The 17,902-nt window shown below is 46.7% G+C and overlaps 1 protein-coding gene across 2 annotated transcripts in view; it reads right to left on the bottom strand.

The window, feature by feature from the left end:
• Window positions 1-465: 465 nt before the first annotated feature.
• Window positions 466-17,902, bottom strand: part of smg1 (SMG1 nonsense mediated mRNA decay associated PI3K related kinase) — a 31,992-nt gene continuing 14,555 nt past the window's right edge. For both annotated transcript variants that reach the window (XM_076144213.1, XM_076144214.1), the window contains exons 26-64: window positions 17,714-17,855; window positions 17,414-17,564; window positions 16,958-17,078; window positions 16,505-16,750; window positions 16,150-16,301; window positions 15,841-15,976; window positions 15,348-15,492; window positions 15,026-15,164; window positions 14,658-14,876; window positions 14,394-14,574; window positions 14,046-14,207; window positions 13,631-13,869; window positions 13,251-13,405; window positions 12,830-13,052; window positions 12,340-12,586; window positions 11,820-12,049; window positions 11,307-11,558; window positions 11,021-11,159; window positions 10,757-10,866; window positions 10,416-10,634; window positions 10,064-10,257; window positions 9,590-9,762; window positions 9,139-9,418; window positions 8,354-8,626; window positions 7,618-7,852; window positions 7,249-7,460; window positions 6,635-6,791; window positions 6,011-6,200; window positions 5,587-5,861; window positions 5,199-5,408; window positions 4,855-4,992; window positions 4,569-4,721; window positions 4,117-4,296; window positions 3,656-3,883; window positions 2,902-3,113; window positions 2,713-2,813; window positions 2,251-2,427; window positions 1,839-1,945; window positions 466-1,758 (exon numbers count right to left, since the gene is read on the bottom strand). In XM_076144213.1, coding sequence (XP_076000328.1) covers window positions 1,681-1,758; window positions 1,839-1,945; window positions 2,251-2,427; window positions 2,713-2,813; window positions 2,902-3,113; window positions 3,656-3,883; window positions 4,117-4,296; window positions 4,569-4,721; window positions 4,855-4,992; window positions 5,199-5,408; window positions 5,587-5,861; window positions 6,011-6,200; window positions 6,635-6,791; window positions 7,249-7,460; window positions 7,618-7,852; window positions 8,354-8,626; window positions 9,139-9,418; window positions 9,590-9,762; window positions 10,064-10,257; window positions 10,416-10,634; window positions 10,757-10,866; window positions 11,021-11,159; window positions 11,307-11,558; window positions 11,820-12,049; window positions 12,340-12,586; window positions 12,830-13,052; window positions 13,251-13,405; window positions 13,631-13,869; window positions 14,046-14,207; window positions 14,394-14,574; window positions 14,658-14,876; window positions 15,026-15,164; window positions 15,348-15,492; window positions 15,841-15,976; window positions 16,150-16,301; window positions 16,505-16,750; window positions 16,958-17,078; window positions 17,414-17,564; window positions 17,714-17,855 — 7,181 coding nt within the window. In that variant the 3' untranslated portion in view covers window positions 466-1,680. The remainder of the gene's footprint in view (window positions 1,759-1,838; window positions 1,946-2,250; window positions 2,428-2,712; window positions 2,814-2,901; window positions 3,114-3,655; window positions 3,884-4,116; window positions 4,297-4,568; window positions 4,722-4,854; window positions 4,993-5,198; window positions 5,409-5,586; window positions 5,862-6,010; window positions 6,201-6,634; window positions 6,792-7,248; window positions 7,461-7,617; window positions 7,853-8,353; window positions 8,627-9,138; window positions 9,419-9,589; window positions 9,763-10,063; window positions 10,258-10,415; window positions 10,635-10,756; window positions 10,867-11,020; window positions 11,160-11,306; window positions 11,559-11,819; window positions 12,050-12,339; window positions 12,587-12,829; window positions 13,053-13,250; window positions 13,406-13,630; window positions 13,870-14,045; window positions 14,208-14,393; window positions 14,575-14,657; window positions 14,877-15,025; window positions 15,165-15,347; window positions 15,493-15,840; window positions 15,977-16,149; window positions 16,302-16,504; window positions 16,751-16,957; window positions 17,079-17,413; window positions 17,565-17,713; window positions 17,856-17,902) is intronic.

Below are 17,902 nucleotides of genomic sequence, written 5' to 3'. Positions count from 1 at the left end.
TTAAACCATAAGAGTGGTTTGAGAGTTTGCATCCAAATGAGACACAAGTAAGCACAGCTAAGTCGCCACGTCTGGGAACTGAAGCCAGGCAATGAGCCGGCAAATAAATGCAGGTGGTCTCATACATGTGTGTGTCAAGCAAAATAACCTGGTGGTTTGCTGAATGATAACCATAGATTGTCACCATAGTAACCACCATAGGCATAGGCAAATGAACGGTGAAGAGGGTTCATTGAAGAGGAAAGACGAGCCAAGTCCTGATTCAGTCCATCGCTAGTTTCAGGCATGAATCATGAAAATTCATTGTAAACAAACATTTTTTTGACACGATTTGTCACTACATTTCACCACTTTCCAAAACAAATCTAGACCTGGAAAACAAATTCCTTAACTGTTCTTGGTATGGATCCCAGTAACAATCTAATAAATTCATTGGAGGTTTTTGAGAGTAAATTTAAGACAACAAACTCTTCAGTTCCATGTTTATTCGGCATTTAACAAAATCCAATAAAAGCCTTAAGAAATAACATTTTGCACCATCACCAAAACATCGTTCTTTAATGTCTCCCACTAAAAATGTAAAACTAGAATGTCAAGATCAATAAAATGCGAGCATTAGGGGTGGGGTCGTACATATTAAGGAGGCAAAAGCTTCTTGGCCACATCAAAAAGGAAGGAGTGGAAGAAAAGTCACAAAGAACACAGTTTACTAAAGATGCACACTGAAGAAAAGAATAAAGAAGTTTTTTTTTTGTTTAAATTCGTATGCTCCAATCGTCCATCCTCTCCTCTCAAACCAGCCCTGGAAAATCACCTCTCGACAGGACGTTTCATCTTCACCCACAAAAGCATAACAAATCTTCCTGAGCAAACTCTCCACACTGAACCTATTTTGTCAATATATGACAAACATCACCAATTTGAGTCTTTATGTTTGAAGTCTCGATTACACAGTTTTCCCTTATTCAATTTCTTCCTGTTGGCTATAGATAAACATCCATGTCAGCCTTTACAATTCTGCTAAACCTTTGTCCTCATGTCAAATTGTGTCACCCACAGATCTGCCACAGGCCCGTAAGAATCACCGCTTGATTTAGGAAAATATTTGAGGAAAAAACAAGTGCGGCCATTTTAAATCCTCCATCCATCCATCCATCTGAGACATTCAGCCCCGCGGTGAAGTCCAGCCAACAGCTGGTTTAGTCGACAAGCTGTGTGCTTCAGAGGGAACACGCTCACTTCCTGCTTCAGGCTGCCTTCAGCTGAAGTCTCATGTACTGAACAGGACACACTGATGTTTATGGGTGGAACTTGGTAGTGGGCTGTGCAGGTGAGGGAGGGAAGGTATCTCTAAGATGAGGAGGCCGGGGGCCCCTTCCCCCCTCCCCCATTCAGAACAGCTTTGCCCGTTCAAACCCCAGAAAGGAGGCGGGGCTGCACACCCACTAAGCGTTGTGTTAGCTGGATCACCGATGGTTGGGGGAGTGTGGTTGCAGCGGTGCTACGTGGTAACTGGCCCCAGTTTACGTGCCCAGGAGTTTGGGAGGGCTGGCTAAGCGTCCGCTTTCCATTTCTTCCCCCCAGTGTGGCCTGGTGTTGCTGTTCTGACATCCCAGACCTGCTGGACTCTGGTGGATCTCCAAGCCTTCGATGGACCAAAGACATGAAGCTGTGGAGCATTCACACCCAGGCAGTCCAGCCCTCATACAGCTGGGCCAGGTTGTCCATGTTGGTGGCCTCCTTGATGACAAAGTCCACCTGCAGGGGAAACACACCACAGTGTTGCTAAGCTGCTGTCCTGAACGACACATGAGACGGGTCACGGTCACAGTGCTTACCTGCTCCGTGACACTCATCCTCCTGTTGGGGTCCACGTCTCTGCCCTCCAGCTTGGCTTTCACCCTCTTCCACACACTGACAGCATACGAGTTCCTCTCCTGGACAGCTGCAATACACACATCAGCATGTCTTTTATGTACACAAACGCCACACAACTAACTAACTTGACCTGTTGGGACAAATAAAGTTCTTTGAAACTAAAAACTAAAAACTTGATTGAAACAAATTGTGAAACACTGTCAGTATGTTTAAATGCCCCCTGGGACGATCTAATGTTATAAGTGTGCAGTATTGGGGAGATAGTTGTGATGTGCAGTGGATGACAGCGTTGTGACAGTGGTGCTGTAAAGGCTTCCTGGTTGTCCCTGTACAAGAGATGGACCTTCATATTTTGGATGAGTGGGGCTCTACCTCGTCCTGTTTTAGGGTCTCGTACAGCCCGCTTGGGACTGGGGTTCAGGCCCTTGCTGTTCACCAGCAGTGAGCTGGGCGGCGTGTCGGCGGGGGTTCCCAGGTTCCGGGGCAGAGCTTTGCGAGCATTCTGAGACATGGAGTCCTGCTGAGTCTTCACCCCACTGCACCGTACAGCTGCAGGCCAAGAAGGTCACAAGATTCATTACATGGGACAACACAACAACAGTAAAGGTGTCTATTGGCAATATCAATAAAAGAAGAAGAAAAGAAAGACAAGATAATCTGAAATATCTTTAAATCAGCCGTGTCTTCATCTTATCCCAAATATGAATGAAAGTCACCAACGTCTGATCTGAGGAGGTTGGTAGTTCCCGTTTGTTCTTTTGTATAGTTTGGCTATTGATTTCTTTCTTACTATTGTCCCCCCACTGATCTGCTCAGAATGCTGGAGGTACTAACCTGCTGCAAAGGTGTTCTGCGCCGTAGTAACAGGGCTTGCACAGTCATTCTCCCGGTCCGTCACCAGCGGAGAGGCGAAGCCCACCAGGCCATTATACACACTATAAACACACACATACACACCCAGTCACTTAGGGATTCAACATAAGAACCAAAATGTGTCTGTGTGTATCCCAGAGCTGTGCGTACCTCTGGCTCTGGGAGTGCAGCTCCTTCAGGGTAGCAGGGATCTCCTCCAGCAGGTCAAGCTGTTCCTGGTTGCGAGGCTGCCCACTGGCCTGGACCACAGTAAACAAAACCAGCTGGATGTTGTCCTGCCAGGCCTTGTACTCCAACAGGAAGTGTCGCACGCTGCCGTCATATGCTACCTCTTCACCATCCGCCACTGCTGCCTCCTCATCCTGTGTGTGTGTGGGGAGGGGGGGGACTCATTAGGTGACGGCACAGGCTGCAGCACAGACGGTTCATCTGTACTCGAGTAATTCAGCACGAGAGACAGCAAATGGTCTCCACCAACCGCAATTACACAAAGCGGGATTTATGTAGAAGCAAATGTGACAGAAGCTTTAGTTGTAGCTAAGCGATTCCCCACAAGACGTCGCCTTTAATAGGATTCAGTTGACCAAAGTTCAATCAATTCAATTGGTGAAAGTCACGGTTCTTCCAGGTACTATCAATTCTGTGTACGGATGATTAGACATTCTCAAACAAGCTGCAACAACGACACAATGTGTAAATGAGGAGATGTACATCAACAGAGAAAGATTCCACCAAATCTGTGTTCAGGTTGTGTTTGATTGACTTACTGAGATCTGAGTCATGACATTAGGATAACACTGATTTATCATTCTGGTATCACAGGAGATCTCACACTCGTGCGCAACACGCGTGAACGTAATTGTCACAGATTTCTGCTAGTTCATGAGTGCAACAGCTGATGTACCTTGGCCATGGCTCTCAGCAGATGCTTGACGTCAGCAAGTTGGCGGTTATGGTTGGACAAGATGGTTTTGATGGAGTCAACCAGGAGTTGCAGCGTCTCTCCGCAGGACTCTAGCTGCTGCTCACGGTCCTCCTGCGTCCTCCGCTCCGCACTCAGCTCCTCCTCTAGCTGTCTCTGGGCACAGCTCAGCCAATCAGGGGTGCCGATTGGCAAGTTGAGCACTGGAGTCTGCAGCGAGATCACACAATACGACAACGGTTACCATTTAATAACAAGCAACAATTACGAACAATGGTACCATTTGCTTCAAAATATTCTAGAGCCTTTGGAACTCAAACAATAATGCAGGAAGAACACAAATCTACTTCTGGGTAATCAAACATGATACACAGTTGCCCGAGGCGCATTTCATTTTCAGTGTCGACTTCATGCATAATAATGAAGTCACAAGTGGAGCTCACCAGCCTGTGCAGCAGCTGGAGCTCCAGTGGGGACACGGTGCTACTAAACTGGGCGGCGTAGGAACACGTCTGCTGGCAACGCTTCAGCAGCTCAAACAGTGCTGCATCCATGTTGAGAGCCTCAGGGGATCGAGTCCGGAGACCTTCAAAGTTCAGGATGGTGGAGCACAAGAAGGTGACCTAGGAAGAAATTGGAAACTTGTCATTATCTTTTGTTATGCCAACATAGAAACGAGAGAACACACATCCCTCAGCCCAACACTATTATAAGTCTAAAGCATTTTATTATACTGAATCCAAGTACAATGAAATAAAGTGCCATCACATATTTGTAATGAAAATTAGATGAGTGTTGGCTATAATGACTGAAGGCCAAGCAGGGGTCCCTGAGTCAGTGTTAGAAGAAGGGATTTGTACTTGACATGGCAGTGGTGATGGAGTTACGCTCAAACCTGGCTGGTGCGCTGGTTCTCTCTGGCTACCATGGCCCGTCTCTCCCTGATGGTCAACTCAAAGTCCTGGAGGACGGGGGCCAGCGCTGGGTTGGCACCACCGGCCCACTTGAGACGCTGCTCGATGCTGGCCTCCAGCGTTGCCAGCTTCTCCTAAAGGGGAAACCACATGGGACCACAGACCTTTTGTTTGTGATTTATGAATTAAATAAACCAAAGAAGCAGAAAGAAAGAATTATGAAGTCCCACTCCCACCACAGGATGGCGTCTGTGGTGTCAAACTGACCTGAATGGCCACAATGCCGGCCTCATCCTGACTCAGCTTATACAGCTTCTTCTTCATGTTGCTAAGAATGACGGAACGTGGTGGAATACTGACGCTGAGCGGCTGACTACTGGGTCCAAGAATGTCCTCATGCTGCCACTGGAGGAAAGACAAACATACACAAAATTAAAAAAAGAGCTCCACATACAGTTTCTAAAGTTTTTTGCCAATGAAATTCCAAAACGTTTTGATAACCTTTCCACATATTTTCTGTTGTGTACCAAGTGACATTTACAACTACTATCATCTTTTTAAAATGAACATACATAAGCATGTCTTGTGACGTGATGCATGATGCTTATTACCTGGAACATGGCCATGTGCAGCTGGCTCCTCTGCAGGCTGGCCTTTGCAGCCTCCAGGCTGGAGTCCAACCTCCTCAACAGGTCCAGTTTCTTCCAGGCGGTGTCATAGGAGGAAGCCAGCACTGTGGCTCTGTTCAGCAGCAGCTGAGAGACCCGGCCAGATGCCAGGCTCTGCTCTACTGCCTTCTTACAGAGCTCATCCAGGGTCACCTGTAGGCAGGACAGACGTGGGGTCAGTAGGGTGATATTGAAGCCAGGGCACTAGCCGCATTCCGCAGAGTCAGGCACATGATACGTTTGTCTGACTGCACTTATAGCCACCTGGTCTCTGTGTAATATTTGTCTCAACCCGAGTTTAATTAAACACACATAACCAGATTCATCCTACCTTGTCCTCGGCTTCGAAGTCTTTAGCCTCCACAATGGCTACGACATCCAAGCTGAGGGCAGACAGGGTGCTGCAGAGGTACAGGCCCAGGGCTTGGCTGGGCAGACCAATCAGCATATGATGGACAAACTCTGCGGTGAAAGCCTTGATGGGGCGGGTCATCTGCTCCTCACTGACCACGCTGGACCCTGGGGAACTAGAGCCCTGGTATACTGGCTTCCCCAAACCAACTGGTCCATTGGAAGGCAACAAGACCTCAGCTGGGGGACATGATCCTAGACAGAAAGAGGTCAGAAAAACAGAGTTAAGATATGAAATAGATTGATTGCGATAACAGCTATTCCTTGCAGCACTTACAAATAGCTAATCTGTATCAATCCCAAATGAACCGATGTGCTTGAATGTGGCAGGGAGAAAGTATTACCAGAGAGAGTTTGAGCGAAGGAGGCACACAGCCGGAAGAAATCCATGATGGTCTGCAGTCTCTTGAGAAAAAACACCTCATCCATCAGCTGCCGCTGCGCCAGGCTGTCAAAGAAGTGAAGCTGAGCGGCCCGAGCTTCCCGCAGCACGTCCACCTTCCTCCAGGCCGAAGGCACCTCCACACAACTCAACTGAGAATTATGGAAATGACACACCGTGGTGAGTGTATTGCGCGGTTTATCTGAGAAATCTTCCTTCCTCGGCCTGTGTTTCCTTACAGCCAGCTCTACACAGCCTTCTCCAGGGTAAAGAGGCAGCAGTGTGAATGCTTTCATTAAATAAGGCGAGGAAACACGATTTCCACAATGTACATACCATAAATCTACACCTAAAAGACACGACTGAGGTTCATCGTGCCGTGTTGCAAGTTAAGGTGAAATTAAAGAACTGCACTGAATATTTGGCTTCTCGGCTTGAGTTTTCAGGATAATCAGTGTTGCTTCATATGTGAGACTACAAGATACTTGTTCAAGTCGCAATTTAGCGAAGGCACTCGAAAAGAGGAACAAAGAGAAGGATGTGCATTTTAGTTCCACTTGTGCTTTAAGGATCAAGTAGGCGTTACCTTTTCAGTGAGCTGCCCAAATGCCGTCTCCAGCTGGGTGAACATGCCATCAAAGGCGACAAGCAACATTTGGCCAGCAGACATCTTTGGCGTTTCCTGGCCAGGTCCATCCATGCTGCGAGGTTGTATGAGCTCAGAGTACTGAGCACGCAGCATTCTGAGAACAGAGAAACAAAGTCATGTTTTTCTGCTTCCCATTTTTCAGCAGTTTACAGTCACACCCAGGCTAACTGTGGCTGAGGGAGTCGGGGGTGGGGTGGCTGATTTTGGTGCCCCCTCCTTTTTCTTCTTCCTCTTATCTTTTGTCCTCTTGCTGTGTCCATTGTTGTTCTGTGACTGTCAGAGCGATGGAATGATGTCACCCTGCTAATGTGGCGCCTATGATTTCATTGCACTAACAGCGTTGATGTAATCTGACACTCCAGGCTTGTTTCCCTTTTCACCTGTGTGTTACATATCCTTGTTTCTTGCTCCCCTTTATCACCTCTGTGTGTAAAAACCATCTTCAAAATGTTTCATAACTGCATCCTCACTGTTCTATCTGATGCTTTCTGCAATGAAAAATATTCAGCAACAAAACAGAACTCGGTGTGGAGCTCATGACAGCTGCTTGCCTGGTTATGTGGAGACAGTGGTTTTGGCCATCAGGGTCCAGGCCTGTATTAGACTGCAGGCTGTCCACCAAACCCTGCAGGCCTAGGCCATCAGAGCTCAGTTCCACCAACTGATCCAGCTCTGATAACATGGCATCCAACGTGGGCTCGCCCTTTACCATGCAGCGCAGAGCCTCTGGAAAGATGATTTGACGGAAGTTGGTGTTCAGTTCCTACAGTAAACAGAAACGCTTCAGTGAACATTTTCCTCAAACAACCAACATAGCTGTCAAGTCAAGTCACATTTATTCATGAAGCACATTTTAAAAACAACCGGAGACAGACCAAAGAGCTGTACAAAGCCAAAAGTGAAAGAAGGGATGCAATCACCTGTAAGCACGAGTACACTGCATTGGCGAGGTAGACGGCCTGGGTGGTCGCTGAGGGAGCCGGCAGCTCCAGGTCGTGGGGCAAGAGTGGGCAGCGTTGCAGCAATGTTGCAAGGGCGCCGACATTACCGATCATACTGCAGAGCTCCTCCAGGAACCACGCCCCGTCCCGGGATGTCAGGTCCACCAGCTGCTCGGCGGCACTGGCTGCTGCCTCCTCCATCACCAGGTTACGCCTGCAAAGAAAACAGTGATAACAAATCAGAAGTGTTCACCAGACTCATTCTATATTTCTGATCTAAAATTTAATTTTTATGAATCGATTTAAGGCATTGCTGATCAAATAGAGGCTTCAATAGTTTATCGAGTTTGTCAGAGGTGACATTGTAAATGAACAGAGCGAACGCCTCTATAAACCACAGACAAGTCTGTCACAGTGATTATTCAACTACTCAGAGGTTCACTTACTTTTAAAACCAGACTGATAATGTTCAATTGTTGCTTGTTATTAAATAAGTGCTATTTAGCCATTATAATCATTTATAAGGCAAAATAGTTTAGTCGGTTACTGTGACTTGGTGATGGCAAGAACACATCTGATGAGTAACTAATACAGACATCCAAGACGTTCACTACTGTGCCAATGTGTGACTTAATGGGCAGCTATGGTGTAAGACATACTGTATATAAAAGGTACTTTTGTCGTTGTGGGTATCAAGTACAATGTGGGGTCGAACCTGCAAAGTGCACAGAGGGCAGTGGTAATGATGCCAGACAGGCTGAGGGAGCCTAACTCTCCGTTCTCTCGAAGGAAAACTGCAATGCAGTGCTCGATCTCCTGCAGCTGCTCTTCACAAGCTGCAGCCGTCGTGCCCTCGGCCTTGGAGCGCTCGGCATGGCGCACCACTCGTTCATTGGTGTCGGCCACTTGGTGTTGCAAGGCCAATTCCACACTGGACAGAAACTGGCACGATGCTGCAGGGGGCTGGGGGGTAAACAGCGCCTCGTATCTGTGGAGGAGAGGAGGGAAGTTAGACTGTGGACGTGCTGAGTAAGCTCCATGGTGGTTTACAAGGCTCTCAGTGGCTTAGGCCAAACATTGATGGAGATTTTCTCATTTGATGGTCAATCAATACTGCAGTAATATACACTGCAGCTTTCTCTATCCAAGCTTTTTTGTTTATTTTAACACCAAACAGGCGTTATATGACCGCTTCAATTTTTCTTTCCTGGTTTTAGGTGATTTAATAATAATTTTAATAATGTGCCATAGATTAGTGTGCTTACAACAGAACCAACCAGGCCAAAACCATCGCCTGTTCCTATTTTAGGAGGTAATGTTGGCAGTATCTTAACCAGCATTGGAATAAACATGACCTAACCCGTCCAATGAGGTAAGAGTAGCTGTAGCTTAGTAAAAGCCAAAACTATTTAAGACATAGTAATGCACACAAAAAAACAACAACCTGGACACAGTGCAAGATTATTTTGTATAATGCCATAAAACGCTTGCTGCCATTACTGTGTATAGATGAGCTGGCAGTGGTCTACTGTCATGTTCATGAGCAGCTCCTCCATCCAGGCCTTCCACTGGTGGACGCGATGGCGTAACAAGGTGGGCCGTGGGTACAGCAAAGCCACCGTGGCATAACTGTGCAGCTGCTCCAGGCAACCTCGAAGGGCCCCACGGCGCTGCTGCAGGAGGGAGCTGACCTCTGCCTCCAGGCTCTCGCACTGTCCAATCAGGTGAGCCTGGCCAGCGTTCTGCAGGAAGGCAGTGGCTGGCACATAGCTGGGAGGACCTGAAAGTGGAGGAAACAGTGTAATTCAGCCCAATAGCCATCTTCTTTCTCTGGACAAAAGTAATCCACTCATCTTTAGTCAAAACTACATCTTCTGCTCATCTCTTACTGCTGCATTCTCACTGGTAAACCAAACAACTAGAACCTCTTTAAGCAAAACCATTCACAAACCGAGGTCTATAGAGCTGCTGATGTCCTGCAGGAGGCTGGCCAGCTGGGTGGCCTCCAGGTTGGAAAAGGCGGCCTGGTACTGGGATATCCACTGGTCCAAGTCAGCCAGTTTGCTCTGGATGGCCTCTTGCACAGTACGCTGCCTTGACTGCAGCTGGGTGTGTTCAGAGTACCTGTGGAGATTAGGAATCAGAATGTATCACCATATTCTGAAGTATGAGTATTTACAGCATATCCACCTGTCTCCCACTCACTCATATAGAAAGAAGAGAACTGAGAAAAAAGGAGATAAATTACTTTGCTATAAATAAAGGGTTATCTGCATAGCATTGTTTGATTCATGTGTTATGTCGGTTTATTCACTGTTTCTGATGATATAAAGGGTAAGCAGATACCCTGTCAGAGCCGTAATGGGGTTTTTGGACCCGAGGCGCAAATACTGCCTACTTCCGGACAAAACTTGTATTGGCTGACCTTTGCTCCAGGGTCAGGATTAGGTGGTCTGGATGGTTTTCCGCCCCCTCCAGGAAGGCCATCTCCTCCAAGAGCTTGGCCTGCAGCTTCTCCCCCTCGCACAGCAGGTCCTGTAAGACTAAGTACTCCTCCACCGCTTCCTCCACCTGTGGCAACACTGCCAGCATCTCGTCGCGATTCTTGAACCAGTTCACCTGTGCATATTCCACAAGTTACACTAGTTAAAGTCAAAATGCTTCTATGATCATTAGTGAGCATGACTTCAGTTCGTGTTCATAACCTCACACCAACAACAACATAATGATAACCATCACATCACCATCACACACTTGCATCCATCTACTGGCCTCACCTTTATCTCAGCCACCCTGGAGGAGAACAGAGAGCGTGTGATATCTCTCTCCATGTCCCTCTTGCTCTGCTTGCTGTCAGCCTGTTGGCCTCCTCCTCCATACACAGCACCAGCAAAGCCCACCTCGCCTCCAGCGGTCCAATCCACCAGTGGATCGTAGACGAAAGCCTCCAGCAGGGTCAGCAGGGTCTCTCTGCCTCGACGCATCATCTGAACCACCTGAAATCACATGTGATGATGTGTGTGATGAGATTAGGTTTCTTCCTTTTTTTTACGTATATATTTAGGTTGTAAGAATGCAGTGTGTCATTTTCCACGCTGCTGCCTGTAGTTGCAGTCACCTGTTCACACGACAGCCTGAAGATGCCCTCCACACCAGTGACGCCCAGAGCAGTCTCAATATTATGTGTCATCCTGAATGGCACCTTCTCTGGCACCCGAAGACTCTTCCCTGAAGATGCACAGACAACAGTTTATGAATTCGCTGTAAGCCTGGTTTTTACCAAAGTAGCTGGATGAAGTGAATAAGAAAGTACATGAGACCCGTAATCAACATACAGTTGGTGGTTTCATCAAAGTCTTATTGCTTGGTCCCACAGCATTACCTTTTTCAAAGCAGACGTTGTAGTCAATGTGCACCACCTCTCCAGTTGTCATATCAATCAGCACGTTGTCAAGGTGGCGGTCACCAAGGCCGATGATGTAGCCCACCATAGACATGACAGCAGTGGATCTGGCGTAGGACTGCAGCATGACAAAATAAAGATCAACCAAAACATCTCATCAGTCATTATTAACCGCATACATTTGAAGAGAGAACGAGTGCCGGCCCCAGGTACCAATTTAACAGTGTGTATTTTTTTTACGCAGTAGTCAAATACAAATTCTCACCTGAGTAACTCGCCACCATTCGCTTGGTGTGGTGCAGGAACACCACAGCTCCTTGGCCAGCAGGTTGGACGGTGTGGTTTCCATGAGCTCTTTCAGCACCTCCTTCATCACACTGAGAGGCCAGTCTCGGCGTGTCACATCCAGACTGAGGCCCACTGTCTTCAGAGCCGGCCCAATCCTGCTGTAATAGAGTTCACTGGGCCGAGGCACTGGAGGCACAGGCTGAGGCTGCTGCTGGAATGAATCTTGGGCCTGGAGAGGATTGGGGGATGGAGGGTGGGAGATTGAATGGTTAAAAGCAAGAGGAACCTGCAAGCTGACCTGCAAAATATGTAAATCTGACAGCTTTAGAAGTAATCGAAGGCATATTCTTTCAGTTTTAGGTTGAGTTAAGCATCACAGTGAATGCATCGTCTGACTTAGGGTTTTGATGGGCATCCTGAGAAAAAATCAGCTGTTTCAGTCCAGTGGGCCCTTTCCTAATGCAATGTAACAGAATGAAAGCAACTTTACCTTCTGAGCTTGTTGTACAGCCTCCCTCTGCTGCCAGCGCTTATAGAGTCCAAAAAGGGGAGTAGCTCCATCCACCCACTGAATGAGTCCTGATCGGGTGCCCAAAGGTGTGACGGAATAGTGGCGTGCATGGAAATGCGGTTGCTCCTGCTGGTTTATCTTGGTAAACATGGTGTTGACAATTGACAGAAACTGCATGATGCGCTCGTCCAAGTGCAAGTCCTCCAAGCCTGACAGAGGGGAGAGGATAACGGCAATGAAACCCATGTACTAAAATGTAATAAAACTACAGTAAGATCATGAATTGTCATCTCCTCTCTTATGGCAATTTTACTTACAATACATTAATTGGAGAGCATGTGTAAAAGGCAATTCAATAAGAAGAGGATAGGAAAACTCACTAAGCTCAGAATTTTGAGGACATGCAACTCTCTTTGTAGGTCAACATTGTCGAATGAAATGCTTTTTGACTCACTACATCCACCATATAGCCAAACATTATGTTGTCTTTGTGTCCTACCTTTGAATAGGTATGGGTAGTTATGTCCATCCGAGCCCAGGAAGAAGAGCTTCTTGGGCTTCGTCTTCGTGGGGAGGATGGTGATGGTGTTCCCTACCCTCTGTATGGTGACAGCGTCTGTTGCCGACACTTCGCCAGGCAGTGCCATCTCCGTTTTTGTCATGGACGCCAAACGAGGGCTGATCTCATCCAAATGGAGCAGATAGCTGGCTCGTTTCTGGGCACGCTGCTGCAAGCTGAGCATGATCTGCCCAACATACAAACACTCCGATAAGATACAATGTACAATATTATAATAATAATATCACAGGATAACCACTAGGAAATCACTACATTTCTCTAAACTTAATACATTTAGATATACATTTTGAATCAAAACAGGCAGAGAAATATCTCCCCATTTTGGGTTTTATGTGTGAAAACATGTGCATGTGTTAGAGTTCTTAGATTTCATAGGATCATATGGCATAAGTAAAGCATCGGCACAGACCTGTTTGAAGGGAAGCCAGCTGTTGGCGGGATTGGCTGGGTTTTGGGGGTTTCTGAGGCGATCCAGGGCAGAGGCGATGGCATCACCATAGGTCTGCTGGAACCAGGTCTCATGAGGCGTCTCTGCTGGAGCTGCTGTGATGCTGCAGACATGATCCAGAGCAAACACTACTGGACGCATTAAAGCCGAGTGCTTCTCACGCATTATGGCAATCTTCTCATCCCTAGAACACAATGGAGAGGACACCAGTTATGGGCACGTAAAAGCAAATATACTTGCAGCCCAGAGAGAATGGGAGAGGCACCTAATGACAAGTTTGATCTTAATGCAACAGTCCAACAAGCACAAATTCTGGAAGTATAAACAAGGTGTTACATGGACATTGCTTTCCTCTGAAGAGCAGGAAGGAAGTGAGCCTCACCTGCGCAGTGTATTATTGTTCTGCACCCTCTTCACCTCATCCTCCAGCTGCTGGATTCTGCGTAGGACATGCATGTTTTGCTGCTGTAGCACACCCAGCCATAGTTCATCCCACAGTAAGGTCACCCTGCGCAGCTCACTGACCAGCTGCTGGACCTGGGCAGCAGAGAAAAAACTGGTAAGGAACTGCTCAAGACCACAGCCCATTATAGTACATAACAGGTAAATCCACTACACAAGTGTTCCTACTAGGGTGGGATCAATAATCCAATTGCATTTTCATTCTGGAGCAGCACACTGCTGGTGGGGAATTCTTGTAACAGGGAAGAATATACGTCTTCTAAAACTCTCACTTTAACATGACTTATTTGCCAACGCTACCTGAAGCACCATTGTTGGGTTGGCCAAGGACAACTTCTCCACAATCTTGCTGTAACAGTCCTGCATCATGGCTTGGTCCTGACTGGAACGCAAGGTTGCCAGTTCGTCCGCAGCTTCTTCCTGCCCTTCGCTCTCTGGCTGTTCCAGCTGCTGCTGCTGCTGTTGCTCCTCCTCCTCCTCCAGACCATCACTCTGCATGTTGCCCAGGAAGGTTGGCAGGGCTGAGGGCAATTTGCTCCCTGTAAACACAATTTATTATCTATATTTAAGTTTGAGTGTATAAAATTGTTTAGTACAGCCCAACACCACTTACCATGGTTAAAGGGCCTGAAAAAGCCACAACACTAACAGCGAGGAAAGAAAACTATATTTGAATATTTTTATTTTATTTGAAATGATCACAAAGAAGACATACCAGTGTTCTGAGCCTCAGGTCCCAGGGAGAGAGAGCCCACGATGGCAGGGTAAAGGATGAGGTGTGGGGAGTCCTGGGCCACTCGACACAGTAGGCTGCAGATACTCTGTCGGATGTACGCTTCCGGATGGTTGAGACGGGAGAAGAGTTGGGGGATAATGCCTGAGGAAAGACAGACTTTTAGTGTGGTCCTCATCACACTAACAGTACACACCAACTTCATGCATGCCTATGAACTTTTTCTCTATTTTTCATGTATGAATGTGGGAAAAATTCATGTATGGTTACCCAAAAAACCTCTAACCCTCTAACCCCAACTCATTTAACTTATTTGGCAGTGTGCCTCACCTCTCCAGGGTGCTGTGGGGGTGGAGGCTAGGCCAAGCTCTAGCCCCTCCCTCAATTCACCAGCATGCTTCACAAGCAGCCGCAGAAGACGTAGGGTTGCCATAACAATCACATCGTCGTTGCTCTGTTTGATGTTGTGATTGGAGAGCAGGAGTTTGGGGTCCTCCTCATCTATGGGGACCTACAACACAAAACGGACATGGAATGACAAGTGTAGACCTTTCTTTCCTTTTAAGTACTGAAGATGGCATGGCTGAGCCTCACCTGTCCAGCATTAAGCTTGAGGAACGTGAAATATGCCTGGCAGGAGATCCTGTATAGGCTGAATATACGATCCACCACCCGCCTCCAAACCCGAATCAGACCATCAGTGATTGGCTGGCCTGCATCTCCCAGCCAGGGGCAAGATGCAATGAGTTGCCGCCAGATAACATCAACCATGTCGTCCTCATCGTCATCCTGCTGCAGAGCCATATCCTCATCCTGACACACACGCACCAACAGAACACGATCATAACAATGTACAATGGTCATGAATGTTTAAAACTACATTTACAGTATATGTGTGTGTGTAAAGTGGAAGCACATGCGCCAAATAATCTGATTTGCAAGGTCTTGTAAAATGAGACTACCTGTATGCCAGTAGGCCGACACATGGCCTGACCAAGGATGCTGAATATGGCTTCCTTGTCCTCTTCACTGGTGGTGACTGGCAGCAGTTCTTCAATCTCTTTCTTTTCTCCGGGTAGAAGAGGCAATCCTTCCCCTTGGCTGGAGAGCAGGAATTAAAAAGTAGAGGGAACGTTCCTACATTATGTACAAGATATTTGGTATATACTGTATATGTTAAGTTGTTCGGTACCCAGCTACTGCAATGCCACCCTGCAGATGGGGCCTTTGCTGGGTAGGGCAGAGTACAGAAAGAGCCGTCTGTATTTCACTATGTTCACTGACCTGGCATTATCCACCACTTTCCTGCCCCAACGGTAAGCCCAGCTGGCGAGCGATGCCCAAGACTTGGCCACTTCTGGAGCCAGGCTGGTGGACAGTTGGTAGAGCTGGCCCAACACAAAATCTGGCTCCCCAACACCCACGCTCACTGCAGAGGTATAATCACCGTGGTTACTACATAGAAAAAGAATCCTCTAAGATTACTTTACAATTTGCGCTCTAGCGTTCATGCAGTGTACTATAATTATAACTATCATTTACTTGTATAGTATGGTGCCTAATATTATTGGTTATCCAACAGTTTTTGGAAGCCACATATGAGTACTTGTTCTCCTTGAGTGCGTTCCTACTCTGCAGCAATGGCTAAGGTGCACTGTTGCTATATCTGGACAAATCAAATTTCAAATAACTTTAAGATAACAGGATACGGGTCGTTGTGAATGATTGATGCATCTCTTTGATTCATTCATCTGTAAATTAATGTGTGCAATGCTACCAGAGGTCTCTGTGATTATTCGTGGAATGTCCTGGTCCTCTAGGGGAAGTTCTAGCAGAGCAGCGATGTTTCGGCTAAGAGAGGACATGCTGCTCACAGCATTGGATGAGTTCACTGCTCCCGTTTTCTTTACCACCTGAAACAAAACACAATCAGGAAATCCTTTTATTCAAGAATCACACACACGTTCACAGTGAAGTCTAGATCATGTTTAAAAATGGAGGCATGTGATTCCATATCAACCAGTCTATTTTGAGTTTTGATCATGTTGAGTTAAAGGCAGAGAGTTGTGTTGATGGGATAACATGCCTGTTTCAGCTGAGGGGTTAGGTCCTTCCAATCAGCCAGCAGCCATTTGCAGAGTGTCAGCAGCGAGTGGCAGGCAGCGCTTTCATTCTTCCCTACCTGGCAGTAAGACAGGGCTGCTTTGCTCAGCATTTCCATGGCTGTCATGGACTGGCCTATGGGCAGAGACACAGCCGCTTAGGATACAAAAACAGCATCGTGTGCAACATCAACAACAAGTCACCGCAAGAGTAGCCAGACAGTCAATTACATATCTTTATTTCAAAAAGGCCACGACAGACTAAAAATGCTCTTGCATGCTCTGATGCATATAAAATATCTTACTACAGCTTTAATATCAAGTGTCACTGTTCCTCACCTGCTGTTCTGAGGACTTTGGCTTTCTCTATCTGTAGCTCTGGGCCCCATTTCTCCCCAAGAGTGCCCTCCAGGGTTAGACGCTTGAAGGCCTGGGTGATGTCCTCCTCCTGATCCTCTATTTTTGGTCCATCACTGCACTGGCTAAGCAGGCGGGAAGCCAGTGAGATGTTGCCCCTTTTCCGGGCAAATTTAACAGCAGTCAGACAAAGCTCCATCAGATGACCATCTATGGTGGGAGTGGAACCTGGACCAGAGAAACAGAGCAAAGTCTTTCACTTTAAGGAGGACACAGTGGAAAATGAATCATTTCTATTTCATCCTACTTCCTATACACGTCGCTGTTGACCAAAGTGTTGGATAAATAGTTTGCCATATTCTGCCACCACAGAGGCACAACATGGCGACTTTAATGACTCTGAAATTCATGTCTGACACAAAAAACTCAACCTACCTTTGAGTTTGTGGAGGAGTTGTCTCTGGAACATGCTGTATCTGAGGGCTTGGAGGAAAGGTTGGACATCCTGTTGCTTACAAGAGCTCAGAGCCTCACTGTACAGAGGAATCACACAGTCCTACAAAGAAGACAGATCAATCAAGTGGATTTAAGACTTTTAAATAGGTCTCACTTTTCTCCCAAGTTGTTCTGCTCACTTATCTCTGCATCCTAATCACAGGAGTCCTCATTCATTTCCTCTCGTCAATGGATTCTAAAAGACTAGCCTGCATATTTTTCTCTTATTGAAGACAGTTTTGGACAACATAACAATGAACATGCGGATATATAAAAAAAATTGAAAATCAAATAATGGTAAGTAATTACACAGGAAGAGGACTATTCCCATTTTCTACACTGTGTTTTTAAAGCAAACTAAAAGAACATTTGTGCAACGTGTGTCCTGTGTCATACCTCCTGTCCGGTGAGTGTGTTCTCCAGAGTGGCAGTACAGTGGAGCTGCAGTGTGGGGAGGGTGGGCAGGGCGTCAGATAGCATCAAAGTGGACAGGCGCAGAGGACCCAAGCATATCCGGCCAGTTTGTTTCAGGCAGCGCACCAAGGTACTGGAATATTATACAACATCACATGACTTATCTAAAGAATACACTTCTCTTTGGATGCAACCACAAATAGAAATACACAAGCAATAAAATATATATATAATGGGCTCAAGCATATTTTCAACATTGGCAACATTTTGGATGCAACTCACTCTGGATTGGTTGTACTCTTCTGCTCCAGTTGCTGATTGGCTTTTGTCATGGCACTTAGGGCGCTGCGGAGAAGCTGCACCTCAATGGCTCTCTGGAGCTCAGATGGATCAGGGCTCATGGAGGGAAGTAACTTCTTGAGATCTAACACATGCACACACAAACACGCACAGACACAAGACTTTTGAGCT

Source organism: Genypterus blacodes, unplaced genomic scaffold (assembly GCF_046128005.1).
Source record: "Genypterus blacodes isolate CSIRO-AG114 ecotype Tasmania unplaced genomic scaffold, CSIRO-AGI_Gbla_v1 ptg000028l_1, whole genome shotgun sequence".
Lineage (NCBI taxonomy): Eukaryota > Metazoa > Chordata > Actinopteri > Ophidiiformes > Ophidiidae > Genypterus > Genypterus blacodes.
The sequence above is the reverse complement of the archived record's forward strand: the minus strand, read 5'-3'. Positions and strand labels throughout refer to the sequence as shown.